Source organism: Spermophilus citellus (genome assembly GCF_964194105.1).
Source record: "Spermophilus citellus genome assembly, chromosome: 5".
Taxonomy (NCBI): Eukaryota; Metazoa; Chordata; class Mammalia; order Rodentia; family Sciuridae; genus Spermophilus; species Spermophilus citellus.
Window position 1 is genome coordinate 144,424,426 of NC_138186.1, and position 15,854 is coordinate 144,440,279.

The window sequence follows — 15,854 nt, forward strand, 5'->3', positions numbered from 1 at the left end:
TGTCCTTGAAAATAAAGAAAGAAATCTCACTTGAGGAGTTCTAGGGAAAAAAAAAACTGGACTATTTAAGCTCTGTTGATTAGGAAGAATATTCAACAGGAAGAGTGCAGGACCAGTCCTACCACAGGTCCCTTTGGATCTCTGGGGACTGATGGCCTAGGGAAGTTTAAGGGAATCTTTCCAGTTGTATGGGTCAAGATCTGGTGTGACAATAGGCAGAAAGGAAAGAAAAAAAGCTGAAGAAGAGAGAATTCATCAGTGGCTGATGTTGGCAAGGAAGCAAAAATTTTAAAATTTATAAAAAATTGCTTGCTTTGCCAGTGTTCTTCTCAGCCACATTATTCCACTGATGCTTCCTATAGGTTCCCGTCTCACTCTCCTGTTTAGGCAGAAACAACTTCTAGGGTGAGGGAGGACCATACAGAGGCTAGGAGACTGTGATAAGTGGCAGGGGATGATTGATGTTCATTTCAAACCTCCCATGGGTCAATTACTACTGACCATTTGCAACAATCTTTATTTTGTTGGAGAGGACTAGATCTGTCTCTTACATACTACCAAATCCATTGTTTTATGTTTATTAACTCACGAATACTTCCTCGGGTAAGTTAATTTTAATAAATTGAAATAGACATTTCAATAATAAGTGAATGAGTGCCAGTTTCATAGCTTCCATTTATTTATGTTTAACAAACAACATTTCAAATATTTCTAAGGTTTCTTCTTATTTATGTATTTATTTATTTTTGTGGTGCTTGAGATTGAACCCAGGGCCTCACACATGCTGCACATGCACTCTACCAGGGAGCTACACCCCAGGCCTTCAAATATTTCTAATGAAACAAAATTCAGCCAGTATTTTAAAAAATTATTTCTTCATTCAGTTGTACTGTATTTTAGAAGTGTTGTGGAATTATATGACTTAAAGTTTGACTTTGTGTACTATTCTGTTTTCATTAGGTGTCAAGTGATGGACGTTTGTTTAGCCTGAAGCCAACATCTGGACCTCTGTTAACGGTCACTCTCTTTGGGAGGGTGTACGAGAAGGATTTGGCATCAAATGGGTCACCTGACCTCTCAACATATTCAGTAAAAATAATGTTAGTAGTTAAAATACTTGTTATGTTCTCATTATGTTGGTAGAATATTTACATTTTCTCTTTTATGTGGGATAATTTTTAAAATAGCTTTTGCTAACAGGGGCCTCTGGTATAAGTAAATGACTAATATTTCTCTTTATTTAGACAAACACACACAGCAGATTATGTAAGATTAATATAATATCTATTAATATCTACCTATAAAATTTGTCTGTATTTAAATTTTGGTCTTTCTAGGAACTGGATTGTTTGAGCCAAATGAATATCATGAATTTTTTATGCAAAAGAAATAAAAGGGCTGGGGTTATAGCTCAGTGATAGAGCTATAACAACAAGGGCTGGGGTTATAGCTCAGTGATAGAGCACTTGCCTAGCATGTGTGCGGCACTGGGTTCCATTGTCAGTACCACATATAAATAAAGGTCCATTGGCAACTAAAAAAAAATATTTAAAAAAAACAAACCCACAATAAAACCATTACAAAATACACTTACAAGAAGTTTGAATCTCTTGCCACTTTTATTATAACATATCTCTTACTCAGTTCTGCTTAAGATTTTCAATGGTTTTATTTGTTTGCTGTGTTTATTATTTACATAAACATCAAATTGCAATTCTCTTATGGGCTAAATATGTCACCAAAAATTCATAAATTGAATTCATTAACACCTCGTATCTGAGAATGTGATTGTATTTGTAAATATGGTCTTAAAAGAGGTAAAATGAGATCATTAAGGTGGACCCCAATCCAATATGACTCTTTTTCATATTAGAAGAGTCAATAAGGACACAGACATGCACAGGTGAAGACTGTGAACACCTGAAAGCCAAGGACAGCCTTAGGAGAAACCAAACCTACCAACACATTGATCTTCAACTTCTAAGCCACAGAATCATAAGAAAATAAATTTCTGTTGCTTAAATCATCCAGTCTGTGATAGTTTGTTGTGGCAGTCCTACCACAATAATACGTCCCATCCTCCCTCTCTGCCTGTCCCCCACCATATGGTGCAAAATGGTGGGACGTAGGGGCAGAAAAGAAAGGCAGATAGGGCTTTGCATTACTTTGCTTGGGACACTGATCAAGGGACCTGCCTCCTCTCCAAACAGAGGGGGATGTGAGCTTTATTGATTTGATTTGCTTTAGTGGGCTAAAGCCTGGGCATTTTTCCATTAGTCAGAGGCATGGTTCCAAGAGATGTTTCTTCTTTTGTGAGACTCAGACCACTGGATGTGACAGGATTCAGATGTGAGCAGTGGAAACATGAAGGTAGCGGAATATTTCTATAAACTGGCCACTGTGCCTACCCCGACATGCTTTCTTTTAAAAAACAATTTACCTGCAGCCCTGTCTGGCTTACATCAATAGAATGTTATATTCCTTTAATAACAACCTATTATCTGCTGAAGAAATGCAGGCCAGAAATGGCAATAAGAACAACAGAAATTATCTTTGGGAGATGTTTGTGATCCTTACAAAGACCAGGTTCCAGAATGCCAGGAGACAAGGATAATTCCTCTAATCATAAAACTTGTCAGAACAGGTTTCAATTAGAACTGGTTAGCATGGGACAAAATGACCTAGAGTTCCATCAGACATTTACTGTGTACAGCAGAGACTTGGAAGTCTAATGCAATCCTGTTGTCAGCCAAAAGTCAAGAGATGGACCTGGGCAGGATTCTCTGGAAACTTCCCTGGGACCCCCAATAAAACTAGAGGGCAGAAGGGGCATGCTTTCATTATGGTTTAGATATTAGGTGCTCCCCTAAAGTTCATATGTGAGACAATGCAGAAAGTTTAGATGTGAAATGATTGGGTTATGAGAGTCTTAACTTAATCAGTGTGTTAACACCTTGGTAGGAATTAACTGGGTGGTTACTGTAGGCAGTTAGGGAGTGGCTAAAGGAGGGGGGGGTCCATTAGGGCATGCCTTTGTGGTTTATATATATTTTTCATGGTGAAGGGAGCTCACTCTCTCTCTTTCTTCTTCCTAGTGTGACATTCTGAAACAATTTTCTCTGCCACACTGTTCTGCCATGATGTTCTACTTTACCTCAGGCCCAGAGCAATGGAGTTGGCCTTCTATGAACTGAGACCTCTTCTGTGTGCCCCCAAATAAGCTTTTTTTTTCTCTTCTAAAACTATTCTTTTAGTCACAGTGGGAAAAAAACCACACAAACAAACAAACCAAAAAGCTGACTAAAACATCATACTTCTCGTCTCTGAGAGGACCGACAATGTCCCTTTAGTGTGTCCCCATTTTCCCATTTCCTATCCCTTCTAATAAACTTTGCTCCTCTTTTACTCAGTCTTGTGTCTTTCCTGTAATCCTCTCAAGAAAGAACATAAGAATCCAGGGTAGGAGCACCATGGCTGCCTCACTCTGACTTGGGACTCCTTGGGTTCCTTGAGCTCCTCAGGTTCCTCCGTGGGTCCACTCACAGCAGGCGGTAAGTCAACTTGTCCTGAGAATTTCTTAGTTACTTTGCCAGCTGGTGCCATCATCCTGGGCAAACATCCTGGCATTGTGGCTGGATATGGGTCTTATAATGGGGCTGAAAAACTTTGGGTGCTTGGGCTGATATATCTACTAAAAAATCCCACAAAGCTGGGGTAGTAAAAACCATACCAGCCCCCATGAGCAATCAACATATCTACATGACAAGCCAAGTAGAATCTGATCAAAAAGTTATGGCACCAAAGGGAACAAACTTCACATGAAGACAGGCCAAACGTTTTCATCCCTTTTGAGTTGCCCATCAAACATCTGCAGGCCCAAAGGAAGAGTCTGTGTTTTTCAGCAAAAGTGGCCTTCAATTCCTTGAAACATAACCTCCACAACCATTATTATGAAAACACACACATCACAGGTGCTATCTGTAGCAAAGAACGAGGGAAATTAATAATAATGTATTTCCCAGCTGTCTGTGTGACCTCCCAAATTAGTGATTTTGGCGGGGAGTGGCATAGGAGATTGAATCCAGGGTCATTTTTCCACTGAACGACATCCCCAGTTCTTTTTGTTTTTCATTTTGAGACAGGGTCTCCCAAATTTGCTTGGGGCCTTGCTAATTTGTGGAAATAGAATTCAAACTTGCAATCCTCTTGCCTCGGCCTCCTGAGTCTCTGGTTTACAGGCATGAGCTACTGCACCCAGCCCAAATGAGGTATTTTAAGTTGACTAAAAATAAGTAAAGCTGGACAGTTTATCCCTGGGAACAATTTCATCTTGTGTAAATATTCTGCTTCAGTGGTTTTATCAGAGTTTCATGACAGGTCAGGGAAAAGAGCACAAAGGCAGAGAAACAGCAAGCCTTGTGACAAAGGGGCAATTGTTTATCACATCCTGAGGTTCATTTCATTGTCCCAGGTTTTGTCCCATTGTGGTGGCCCCTGTGACTCAGGGTCACTCTTGGAGATGCCGTTAATGTGTGGTTGGGGTTGCAGATTCATCTCAAGGCTTTGGTGGTGCTGAAGAACTTTAATAATCTCTACTTTTGGTCTAAGTAAGGTTGAATGTCCAGAATTATTAATTCATCAAATGGCACTGCGATGGAAGAGTCTTAAATACATTATCATATGTGTTTAATTAAATGATTTTTTAAAAAGCAGCAAGATTTTTTCTAATAATCTATGAAAATATATATGTAAAAAATGAAAAAAAATGACTCAAATAATTTTAGTTCTCTAAATATCAAGACGAATATTGGAAAAGTCAGTTAGATATCAAAAGTTATCCTGAAACACCTGATTTGGTTCTCATACTGATAACTGACATCTGGTTTTCCACATTTCCTTTGCTTCTCTATCCTGTAGAGGTTCTGGGGCTAATGTTCTGTCCATGCATTACTCTAATTATGGCTTTTGTAAAGACAATAGAAGTTTTAAACAAGGACAATATCCTGCATCCAGTAGGAATACTTAGGCAGCAGGTTTTAGTTGTACAATAGAATTTTTGCTTTAACGACAGACTGTGAAAAATATATCTGTGCTCTAATAATAATCATACCTATCCAGATTTGATATAATTAATATGAAACCCAGTAGATAAAAATAGTAAGAGCCTAGAGCGGTGGGGCACACCTGTAATCCCAGTGGCTTGGGAGGCTGAGGCAGAAGGATGCAGTTCAATGCCAACCTCAGCAAAAGTGAGGTGCTAAGCTACTCAGTGAGACCCTGTCTCTAAATAAAATACAAAATAGGGCTGGAGATGTGACTTAGTGGCCGAGTGCTCCTGAGTTCAATCTCTGCTACCCACCTCCTCTGACCCCAAAATATAATAAGTAAGACTAGGACCTAGTAAATGTAAATAGCACTTTACATTTGAAGACAGTTATCATCAAAACTTAAAATTTGAACAAAGTAACCCCAAAATTAATAGTGTTGCAGAATAGTGCAGTTACTGTATATATCATTTTTATCAGAAATCTTGGTGAAACTAAAAGTAAAAAAGGGCTAATTTCTACAATGTAGAAAGGGAAGGGGTAAAGAAAAAGGAAGGGGAAGAAAACCCATGAGAGTGCTCCAAAATCCAATAAAAACATAGCATTTTTTTAAAAATCTAAAAGACAGAGCTTCTTAAAATGGCAATGCAAAAGACCACCTGCTTACTGATACATGCACATGTAAGTATGTCCACACCCTGATGACCACACACCTGCAAAGCACAAGTGGGTTCTGTCGTGATTTAGATCTGAAATGTCTCACAAAGGCACATGTGTTCAAGCTTTGCTCCCCAATGCAGTAGTGCTCATAGGTAGATTTTGGGGGACTGATTGTATCTCGAGGACTCTGGCTTCATCTGTGGATTCGTCCTTTAATAGCTGAATGGATCACTGGGAGAGGGCAAAAGCTGCAGGCAGTGGGGCATGATTGGAGAAAGTAGGTCACTGTGGATGTGCCTTTGAGAACTATATCATGTAAGAGGTCCTCCCTCTCACACCCCTGCCCGCTTCTTGGCTGCTATGAATTAAGCAGCTTTGCTCTGCCACACCTTTTCACCATGATATTTTGCCTCACCACAAGACCAAAGCCAGCCAACCATGGACTGAGTCTCAGAAACTGTGAGCCAAAATAAATCTTTCCTTTTTTAAGTCATTCTTGGTATTTTGATCACAACAATAAAAAGCTAACCAACATAGGAACCCAAACTTGGACACGGATGGAGATTAAGATAGGCCAGCTGTGTTTACACTTCTAGAAAAATGCTTATGACAAAAAGGTTTGTTTGGGTGTGGTGCTGATAGGAAACAAACTGTGGATCACTTCAAAGGCCAACCCTCAGAAATGCCATCTGACTGGGAGATGTGCCTGTCGTGTGTACACGGAAGGATGAGTTCTCTTGTTCAACAAGTGAGGTAATCTCACTTCCTCCAGCCTCCTGCAACTTGGGAGCACCTGGCCATTGTATTGTCTCTTCATCACTTGGGACAAGTAAAATTTTAAACATTAAATTTAAACATTTCCTGAGCATGAGTGCTGGAGAGCAAGATCTCTCTGGTCTGACTCTTACCCCACAGGGACATGAATGCCCTCGGGATCAATGGAATCATGCAGCTGGTGGTTTGCTAACAACACTGACCTAGACTGATGAAGTTCTGATTGCAGTTTTGAGACAGGACACTGGGGTGGATGGAAGTCAGGTGGTGGGACCAGTACAGAAAGGCCAGCTGAGCAGTTGAATGCCTCTTGGAAATGTGGGGGCCATGATCACAATGACACCATTTACACATTCTGGAATTTTGTGCCATAAGGTGGGGTGCAAGAATGCTGACTGGAGAGTCATTGGCTGTGGCTCTTCATCCAGCCTTTTGTTATTTTCTTTATTATTTACAAATGTACTTCTCTGATGATGGAAGAGCTTCAGAGATTCTGCAACAGAGACTTAGGGAGGCAGTGGAGGGTAGGAGAGGGATGAATGGCGACTCCAGGCTGGGACATTTTCTTCATTTCAATTCACTCTGGGTTTCTGGAAAAAATTTTTTGTATCTCTATAAATACACTGGTATAAAAATTAAGAGTAAAATCACAGAAGTTTCAGATCATAAGAACAGCCTGACCTTGGAGAAGGTTCCAAAGTGCCTGTGTCTACTTGCTGGAGTGAAGGGTGCTTCTTCTTGCCTTGAACCCATGATTCTGCAAAATACTCAAAATTACAAAAAAAGGGGAAAAATAAACAATTATAAACTAAAAAATACCCCTGCAGGATTCTATAGCCTATTCATCCTAATATCCTGAAGCCAGAGCATATTTAACTCCTATATCCTCAAAGTATAGTCACTATTTCCTGTGCTTGATAGACCCCAGCATTCTGCTCAGTGCATGTCTTAGGTGTGTTGTGGCCCTGGCAAGAATTACTGAATTTGTTTTTATAATATTTCAAGTGCATTCTATTATTTTTGAGGTACAAAAATAATAAAAAGCATTTTCAAGTACATGCTAAAGTCATGCACTTCCTCAAACAAAACAACCTGCCCTTAAGCAAGCACTATTTTATAGCAATAACACTGAAGCATAGGGAAGTTGAGTAATATATTCAAGGTTAACAAATAATAAATAGTTGAACTTGGATAAAATGCCAAGCTTCTTCTACTTCTTATGTATATACTCTTTCACTGGGCCATACTTTCTCTTTAGAATGTGTATTGTTTAGCATAAAGTAGGTTATGGTGCTATAACAAATAATACCAAAACTCTCATAGCTTAATACAACAAAAGTGTTTTCCTTATGTGAAGTTATTTCCAGGGCAATTTGCCACTGGGTCATAGCTCAGGATCACAGTCTTTTTTCATATTATATAACCTCCTTATCAACATTTGCTTCCAAAGTGAGGATATATACAGCACAGTGGTAGAGTGCATGTTCAGCATGTAGAAGATTCTGCGTTTAATCCCCAGCAACACAAAAACAAAAACAGACAAAAAACAAACAAACAAAGAAACAAAAAAAAACCCTGCACTTTCACAATTTCTTGAGCAAGAGAAAAGAATATGGTGAAATTGTACATTCCCTCCTGAATGCTATCAGACAGAATGATACATACCTTTTCCATTCATATTTCTTTGGCTAATGCAGGTCATACGATCGTGCCAAATTCAACTGGGGTAGGAAGTATAATTCCATTGTAGGTCTAGGAAAGGGAAGAGATTAATAAATGCTGTTGAGTGCTAGAAATATCAATCACTGAATGTGACTTTCTCAAAGATATGTATCTTGCATTCTTCTTCAAATCCAGCTTGCAGAAATTACTTTACAATGTTAAATGTCTTCCATGAGTTGCCCTTATTTTCCACCTGTAATAACATTGTACTTCTTACCTTCTGATTCATTATTGTGTTGTCAGCCTCAAGTACACGTCAATTCATACAATCAATCAACAAGTACATGAAAAAATGCTCACCATCTCTAGCAATCAGAGAAATGCAAATCAAAACCACCCTAAGATACCATCTCACTCCAGTAAGATTGGCAGCCATTATGAAGTCAAACAACAATAAGTGTTGGCGGGGATGTGGGGAAAAGGGTACACTTGTACACTGCTGGTGGGGCTGCAAAATGGTGAGGCCAATTTGGAAAGCAGTATGGAGATTCCTGGGAAAGCTGGGAATGGATCCACCATTTGACCCAGCTATCGCACTTCTCGGACTATTCCCTGAGGAACTTAAAAGAGCGCTCTATAGGGATACGGCTGCATCAATGATTATAGCGGCACAATTCACAATAGCTAGACTGTGGAACCAACCTAGATGCCCCTCAATAGATGAATGGATAAAAAAAAATGTGGCATCTATACACAATGGAGTATTATGCAGCACTAAGAAATGACAAAATCATAGAATTTTCAGGGAAATGGATGGCATTAGAGCAGATTATGCTAAGCGAAACTAGCCAAGCCCTAAAAAACAAATGCCAAATGTCTGCTTTGATATAAAGAGAGCAACTAAGAACAGAACAGGAAGGAAGAGCACGAGGAAAAGACTACAGTAAACAAAGACGAATGGGAGGAGAGAAACGGAGAGAGAAGGGAAAGCATACGGAAATGGTAGGAGACCTTCAATGATACATAAAATTATAAGAGGTCATGAGGGGCAAGGGGGAGGGAAAAAAAGGGAGAGAATTGAACAATAGCAGGGGAGGTAGAGAGGGAAGATGGGAGGGGAGTGGAGGGGAGGGGGGGATAGTAGGGGATAGGAAAGGTACCAGAATACAACAGTCACTAATATGGCATTATGTAAAAATGTGAATATGTAACAGATGTGATTATGCAATCTGTATTTGGGGTGAAAATGGGAGTTCAAAACACAATTTGAGTCAAATGTATGAAAGATGATATATCATGAGCTATGTAATGCTTTAAATAATCAATAAAAACAATGTACATGTCAATTGTAATCTCCCTTTTCTTCAAGGAGAAGGTTAAGGTCAGGGTTTTCCATTCCCTTCCTTTCCATGGACCTGAAGGTTATTTTACTTATATCTGCTTGTTGAGAGGATATAAAAGTATCATTGATATTTTTCTGTAAATACTTCATAGTTTACTAGACATTTGTACATACTTTTATTTTAATTTCACAAAGTAGCACATTTTTCTCTACTTTGTATTAGAAAGCAAAATGTTCAGTTCAGATCTTTTAAAATGTGTATAAATTCTCAAACCAGAATCTATTAACTTCATGTTCAATGCTTTATCTACCATTGTACATTGCTATTATTATTGTTATTCTTTTTTTTCTTTCATAGAGCCATGCGAAGCTGGTTTTTGTTTTTTGAAGGATGCAATGTTAGTCCTGATTGAGTTAAGTATTGGACACTGATTTCTTGCTCAATGATTATTAATGTCAAATTTCAATTATATTTTTCCTTTCATATGAGAGACCTGTCACATTCCTCATAGTTAATTTTTATCTTTAATTGCTTCAGACTTTGAGAGAATAGAGAGTGAGGGCTAAAGTGAAAGTACAGGATTAATATGAAAGTATATATATATGTCCTGAAATAAAAATCAAAGTTGATCTTATCTGTCAACGTGGCACAGAGAATAAAAATTTTCCTTGAGAATATTGTAACATAAAGAATGGGAGTTTTTCAGACTTGAAAGGTAAATTTAGGAGCATCTGTGAACTGAAGAGTGAGTTTTTTAATCCTGTTTTGAAATCACTCTCCATAGTGATCGAGCTATAGAAACACATCAAAAGCTCTTATCAGCTTGAACCCCCTGTTTAGCCTTCAATACTTTCTAGAAACTGTGACTACATGACAAAGTAAACAGGACCCACCTGTCACCATGGTGGTACATTATCGGATAATGTTTGGGCACTGTGTGTTGTAGACATGTTAATTGGATAGGCTTTGAATTGAATTATGAAGATGTTAGGATCACAAATGTGCTATTTTGACAGACTATGATGTTGACTTAATGAAATTAGTTGTGAACCAACTGACTTTTCCCTTTCTGTCTATGATAAAATCTCACCTTGCCCTATCAAAGATAATTAACTAAAGGCTTATTTGTTGTCATAATATGAGTAAAAATTAATCGAAAAGACTGCAGTTGTGTGTACTTATACCAGGAAACTAGGTATTATAGACCTTGTTTATAAAAGCACTGTACAGAAAAATAAATTCAGTGGCCTGAAAATAGCTCCCTAAGTATGTATATATGTATGTGTATGTGTGTGTATATATATCTATGTATCTACACATATCTTAATTTTAACAAAGAGATATGTTAAAATTATCTTCAGATATTTCTGCTAAAAATGGAATACTTTTGGTGATTAAGACAGTTATGAATACTATTTTGAAAATGTTTGGAAATTACAATTAGTATGTTATCTCATTTGCCTAGTATATAGTTAATAAGATTACCCAGCCTACCTATTGACAGATAGATAAGTAAAGTTCTCACTAATGTAGTAATCTCAGTTTTCCCTACCCAGATATTTGGAGGATCTGTGGGAGGAATTAGACTCTAGGACTTTTTTTTTCCCCTTTCCAAATTCTTGGTGGTAGTTAGGAGGTAGAACTCTGAAGTCAGACAAATTAGGAATCAAATTCCAATGCTGCCCTTAATAGTAAGTTATTTTATCTAGTTCTTAGTTCATCCCTTTGTAAAAAAAAAAATGTTTATTCACAATATCCCCCCAAAAAATAAAATACCTGGGAATCAATCTAACAAAAGAGGTGAAAGACCTATACAATGAAAACTACAGAACCCTAAAAAGAGACATAGAAGAAGACCTCAGAAGATGGAAAAATATACCCTGCTCATGGATAGGCAGAACTAACATCATCAAAATGGCGATATTACCAAAAGTTCTCTATAAGTTCAATGCTATCCCAATCAAAATCCCAACAGCATTTCTTGTAGAAATAGATAAAACAATCAGGAAATTCATATGGAATAATAAAAGACCCAGAATAGCAAAAACAATGCTAAGCAGGAAGTGTGAATCAGGCGGTATAGCGATACCAGACTTCAAACTATACTACAGAGCAATAGTAACAAAAACAGCATGGTACTGGTACCAAAACAGGCGAGTGGACCAATGGTACAGAATAGAAGACACAGTAACCAATCCGCAAAACTACAACTATCTTATATTTGATAAAGGGGCTAAAAGCATGCAATGGAGGAAGGATAGCATCTTCAACAAATGGTGCTGGGAAAACTGGAAATCCATTTGCATCAAAATGAAACTGAATCCCTTTCTCTCGCCATGCACAAAAGTTAACTCAAAATGGATCAAGGAGCTCGATATTAAATCAGAGACACGGCGTCTGATAGAAGAAAAAGTCGGCTATGATCTACATACTGTGGGGTCAGGCCCCAAATTCCTCAATAGGACACCCATAGCGCAAGAGTTAACAACCAGAATCAACAAATGGGACTTACTCAAACTAAGAAGTTTTCTCTCAACAAAAGAAACAATAAGAGAGATAAACAGGGAGCCTACATCCTGGGAACAAATCTTTACCCCACACACTTCAGATAGAGCCCTAATATCCAGAGTATACAAAGAACTCAAAAAATTAGATAATAAGATAACAAATAACCCAATCAACAAATGGGCCAAGGACCTGAACAGACACTTCTCAGAGGAGGACATACAATCAATCAACAAGTACATGAAAAAATGCTCACCATCTCTAGCAGCCAGAGAAATGCAAATCAAAACCACCCTAAGATACCATCTCACTCCAGTAAGATTGGCAGCCATTAAGAAATCCAACAACAAGAAGTGCTGGCGAGGATGCGGGGAAATGGGTACACTTGTTCATTGTTGGTGGGACTGCAAAATGGTGCAGCCAATTTGGAAAGCAGTATGGAGATTTCTTGGAAAGCTGGGAATGGAACCACCATTTGACCCAGCTATTCCCCTCCTCGGTCTATTCCCTAAAGACCTAACAAGAGCATGCTACAGGGACACTGCTATATCGATGTTCATAGCAGCACAATTCACGATAGCAAGATTGTGGAACCAACCTAGAAGCCCTTCAATAGATGAATGGATTAAAAAATGTGGCATTTATACACAATGGAGTATTACTCTGCAATAAGAAATGACAAAATCATAGAATTTGGAGGGAAATGGATGGCATTAGAGCAGATTATGCTAAGTGAAGCTAGCCAATCCTTAAAAAACAAATGTCAAATGTCTTCTTTGATATAAGGGGAGTAACCAAGGACAGGGTAGAGACGAAGAGCTGGAGAAGAAGAATAACATTAAACAGGGATGATAGGCGGGAGGGAAAGTGAGAGTTAAGGGAAATTGCATGGAACTGGAAGGTGAGCCTCAGGGTTATACACAATTACATATAAGAGGAAAGGAGGAGTAGGAGAAAAATTATATAAGTGGAAGAAACGATTTATAGTAGAGGGGATGGAGAGAGAGTAGGGGAGGGGAGGGGAGGGGAGGGGTGAGGGGACAGTGGAGAATGGGATAGACAGCAGAATACATCAGTCACTAGAAAGCCAATTTGTAAATCAATGGAAATGTAACTGATGTGACACAGCAATCTGTATACGGGGTAAAAATGGGAGTTCATAACCCAGTTGAATCAATCTGTGAAATATGGTATAATAAGAACTATGTAATGTTTTGAACAACCAACAATAAAATAATTAAAAAAAAAAAGAAAAAAAAAAAAAGAAATTCTATGTTACTAACAAACTCCCAGATGGGACTGACCATAATTTAAGTAGCAATGATATATAAATTCTACACTGTTCAAATACCTAAAAAAAAATAAATAAATAAATAAATAAATAAAAATAAAATAGTTTCTATCCTTTGAATTTGTTGTGGAAATAAACTTGGGATTTCATGTAATGCCTGAAGCCCAGTCACTGGTACAGGGTCATTAAAACTCCTTGTCATCCTCTTCTTCCCTTCTCTGTCTTTTTCCCCTCTATTTTTCTCCTTTCCTGTTTGCCTTCACTTCTCCTCTCTTTTGTACCCTCCTATTTTTGCTTATTAATCCTCTATTATTGCAGACACTGCACACAGGATGTCCAGGTTCTACCGGAGTTCCTAAAACCAGAGAAAGACCTGACAGACCCTATGGGAAATCCACTCTTATCAATGTGGCTGTTTTCCTCACTTTTCCATCTCACAGGAGAAAATAAAAAGTGAGAAAGATAAAGTCATTTCATAAGAGGCCACTCCATTCTTTGTTTTTTGGAGGAGGAACCAAGTTAAAAAAAAAATTCTAGAAAAATTTGTAGAACAATGCCCTCTGTAGGTAGGTGTCCATAAATCACAGCTGAGTCAGAGATTCAAGTTCACTGAGAAATTAACATTCAAGCTATAGTTTCTTAGGAATGGTTCAGAAAGAGAAAAAAAAAAAAAAACACCTCCTGAAATGTATAAGCCGCCTTGTTAACATGACATGCTATGATTTGTGGTGACCAAAGAATGGATAAAAAGACAGTCCCCTAAAGATCTACCCTGTGATAGTCATGGAGAGGTTCAAAGGTAGAGATGTTGGGATGAGTTTAGTCAACCTGTTTCCCCAAAAGCACTTTAGATATATAAGAATTGATGACATTCGGTCTTTCCTCGTGACTCTGAACTAAACACAACCTTTGATATGCCACCTTGTTTTCTAGCCTTCATATTATTATTAGCTTCCATAACTATTATTTATCGAGTTTCTACTAAGTGCTAGGCCCTGTACGTGTAAAGATTCCAAATATGCTAAGATATTTAAATACGACTGTTCCAGATATAATAAGATATTTACATATATAGGACCATGGCATACTATTTTGATTTCACTGAGGGATGTACATGAAATTTTCTACACAGTGAATCAACACAGGGGCTGTAAGATTCCACACCTAAGAGTAGCTTCCTGTCTTTTGCAGGGCCCCTTCAGGGCATGGTTGAAATCTTCTGCATTTGTACACTCTGTTAATCATAATGGTTATTTGTGCTGAACTGCACTGTGACTTAAAGAAAATTTAAAGTTTACTCTGATTTGTAGGTTATATAAAGTTGCCTTATATTGGAGGTATATTCCCTTTCTTTTTCCTCTATACTACAAGTTCAGAGGCTTGTTTCTCTTAATTCTAACAGAACTGATCACAATCTTGAAAATTGAACCATTTGAACTGAGCTCATTAAAAATGAGTCTGGTCATTTTCACAAATGGGAAAATCAAATGGCATTCCAAAAGGATGGAATTTTGGTGTTAGGCCTACCTTTGATTCCTGGCTTTCCAACTTGTCATGAGATCAAATTCCTTGGTTGCCTTGAGAACCAGTCTCTTTAGTAGAAATGGGAATGTTTCCAGACTCTTGGGGTTGGCATGAGGATTAAATGTGATAAAACAACATATAGTGTCTAGCATAGACTAGGCACTCCATAAGGGTTTGATTGCTTACCACAAAGTCCACTGGGTGCTCATTTCAGAATAGTAATAGCTTCACAATATCAAGCTGCTTTGAAAGCCTAATAAAACTTATAGGTAGCTTGCTAAAAAGAAGTTAAAAATGGAAGTAAGGGAATTCATTTTCTCATACTTTTCAGGAAGCTCTGGTAGTCTTTTGAATCATCTTTCTCTACAATAGGTTAGAGCTATCAGCTGACCATGTGCATGTCCTGTATCAGGAAACACTTCAGCCTGGAAAATACCAGGCTATGCCACACAATTCAGGCACTTAATGCTGCAGCTTTTATACCAAGACCACTTTCCAACCAGCACAGTTCTGTCTCATTGAAGGATGGCTTGCTTATGTGCTATGATGGAAAATGTCTTTGGGCATAGTCATACTCATTTTTCTGTTGAGCACTTGGTCTTTGGACAGCCATTCATGCTGTGTCCCTAAAAAGAAGAGCTCTCAAATGGAAAGACATGGGAGAAGTTTTGAGGAAAGAGAGAGGTGGGCAAGTATCAGGCCAAAACTTCACTAGCTTTACTGTAAAAATTGAGGCGTGAAAAGCAATCCTTAGTGACAAAAGTGAAGCAGGAAGCATTGTACTACAGAGCTGTAGTAATAAAACAGCATGATAGTGTCAAAAAAAAAAAAAAAACCCAGATATGAAGACCAATCAAACAGAATACACAGAGACAAACCCACATATATATAGTTAGCTCATAAGACAAAGGTGCTATAAACATACAGTGGAGAAAAGATAGCCTCCTCAACAAGTGGTGTTGGGAAAACTGGAACTCTATATTTAGTAGAATGACATTAAACCCCTATCACTCAACTCAAATCGATAAAGAACCTAAACATCAAATCAGA

General features: G+C 38.1%; 2 protein-coding genes across 6 annotated transcripts in view; both read left to right on the forward strand.

The window, feature by feature from the left end:
* VNN1 (vanin 1) overlaps positions 1 to 3,396 on the forward strand; it is a 33,853-nt gene extending 30,457 nt beyond the window's left edge. For 4 of the 5 annotated variants that reach the window (XM_081295167.1, XM_081295164.1, XM_081295163.1 and 1 more), the window contains one exon: positions 961 to 1,389. In XM_081295167.1, coding sequence (XP_081151293.1) covers positions 961 to 1,143 — 183 coding nt within the window. In that variant the 3' untranslated portion in view covers positions 1,144 to 1,389. Of the gene's footprint in view, positions 1 to 960; positions 1,390 to 3,095 lie in introns of those variants that run through there. The other variant, XM_081295165.1, reaches the window with a different exon arrangement.
* Positions 3,397 to 3,451: 55 nt separating this feature from the next.
* Positions 3,452 to 15,854, forward strand: part of TAAR1 (trace amine associated receptor 1) — a 29,314-nt gene continuing 16,911 nt past the window's right edge. Inside the window, exon 1 of the mRNA XM_081295168.1 lies at positions 3,452 to 3,551. The gene's annotated coding sequence lies outside the window, so the exon portion shown is untranslated. The remainder of the gene's footprint in view (positions 3,552 to 15,854) is intronic.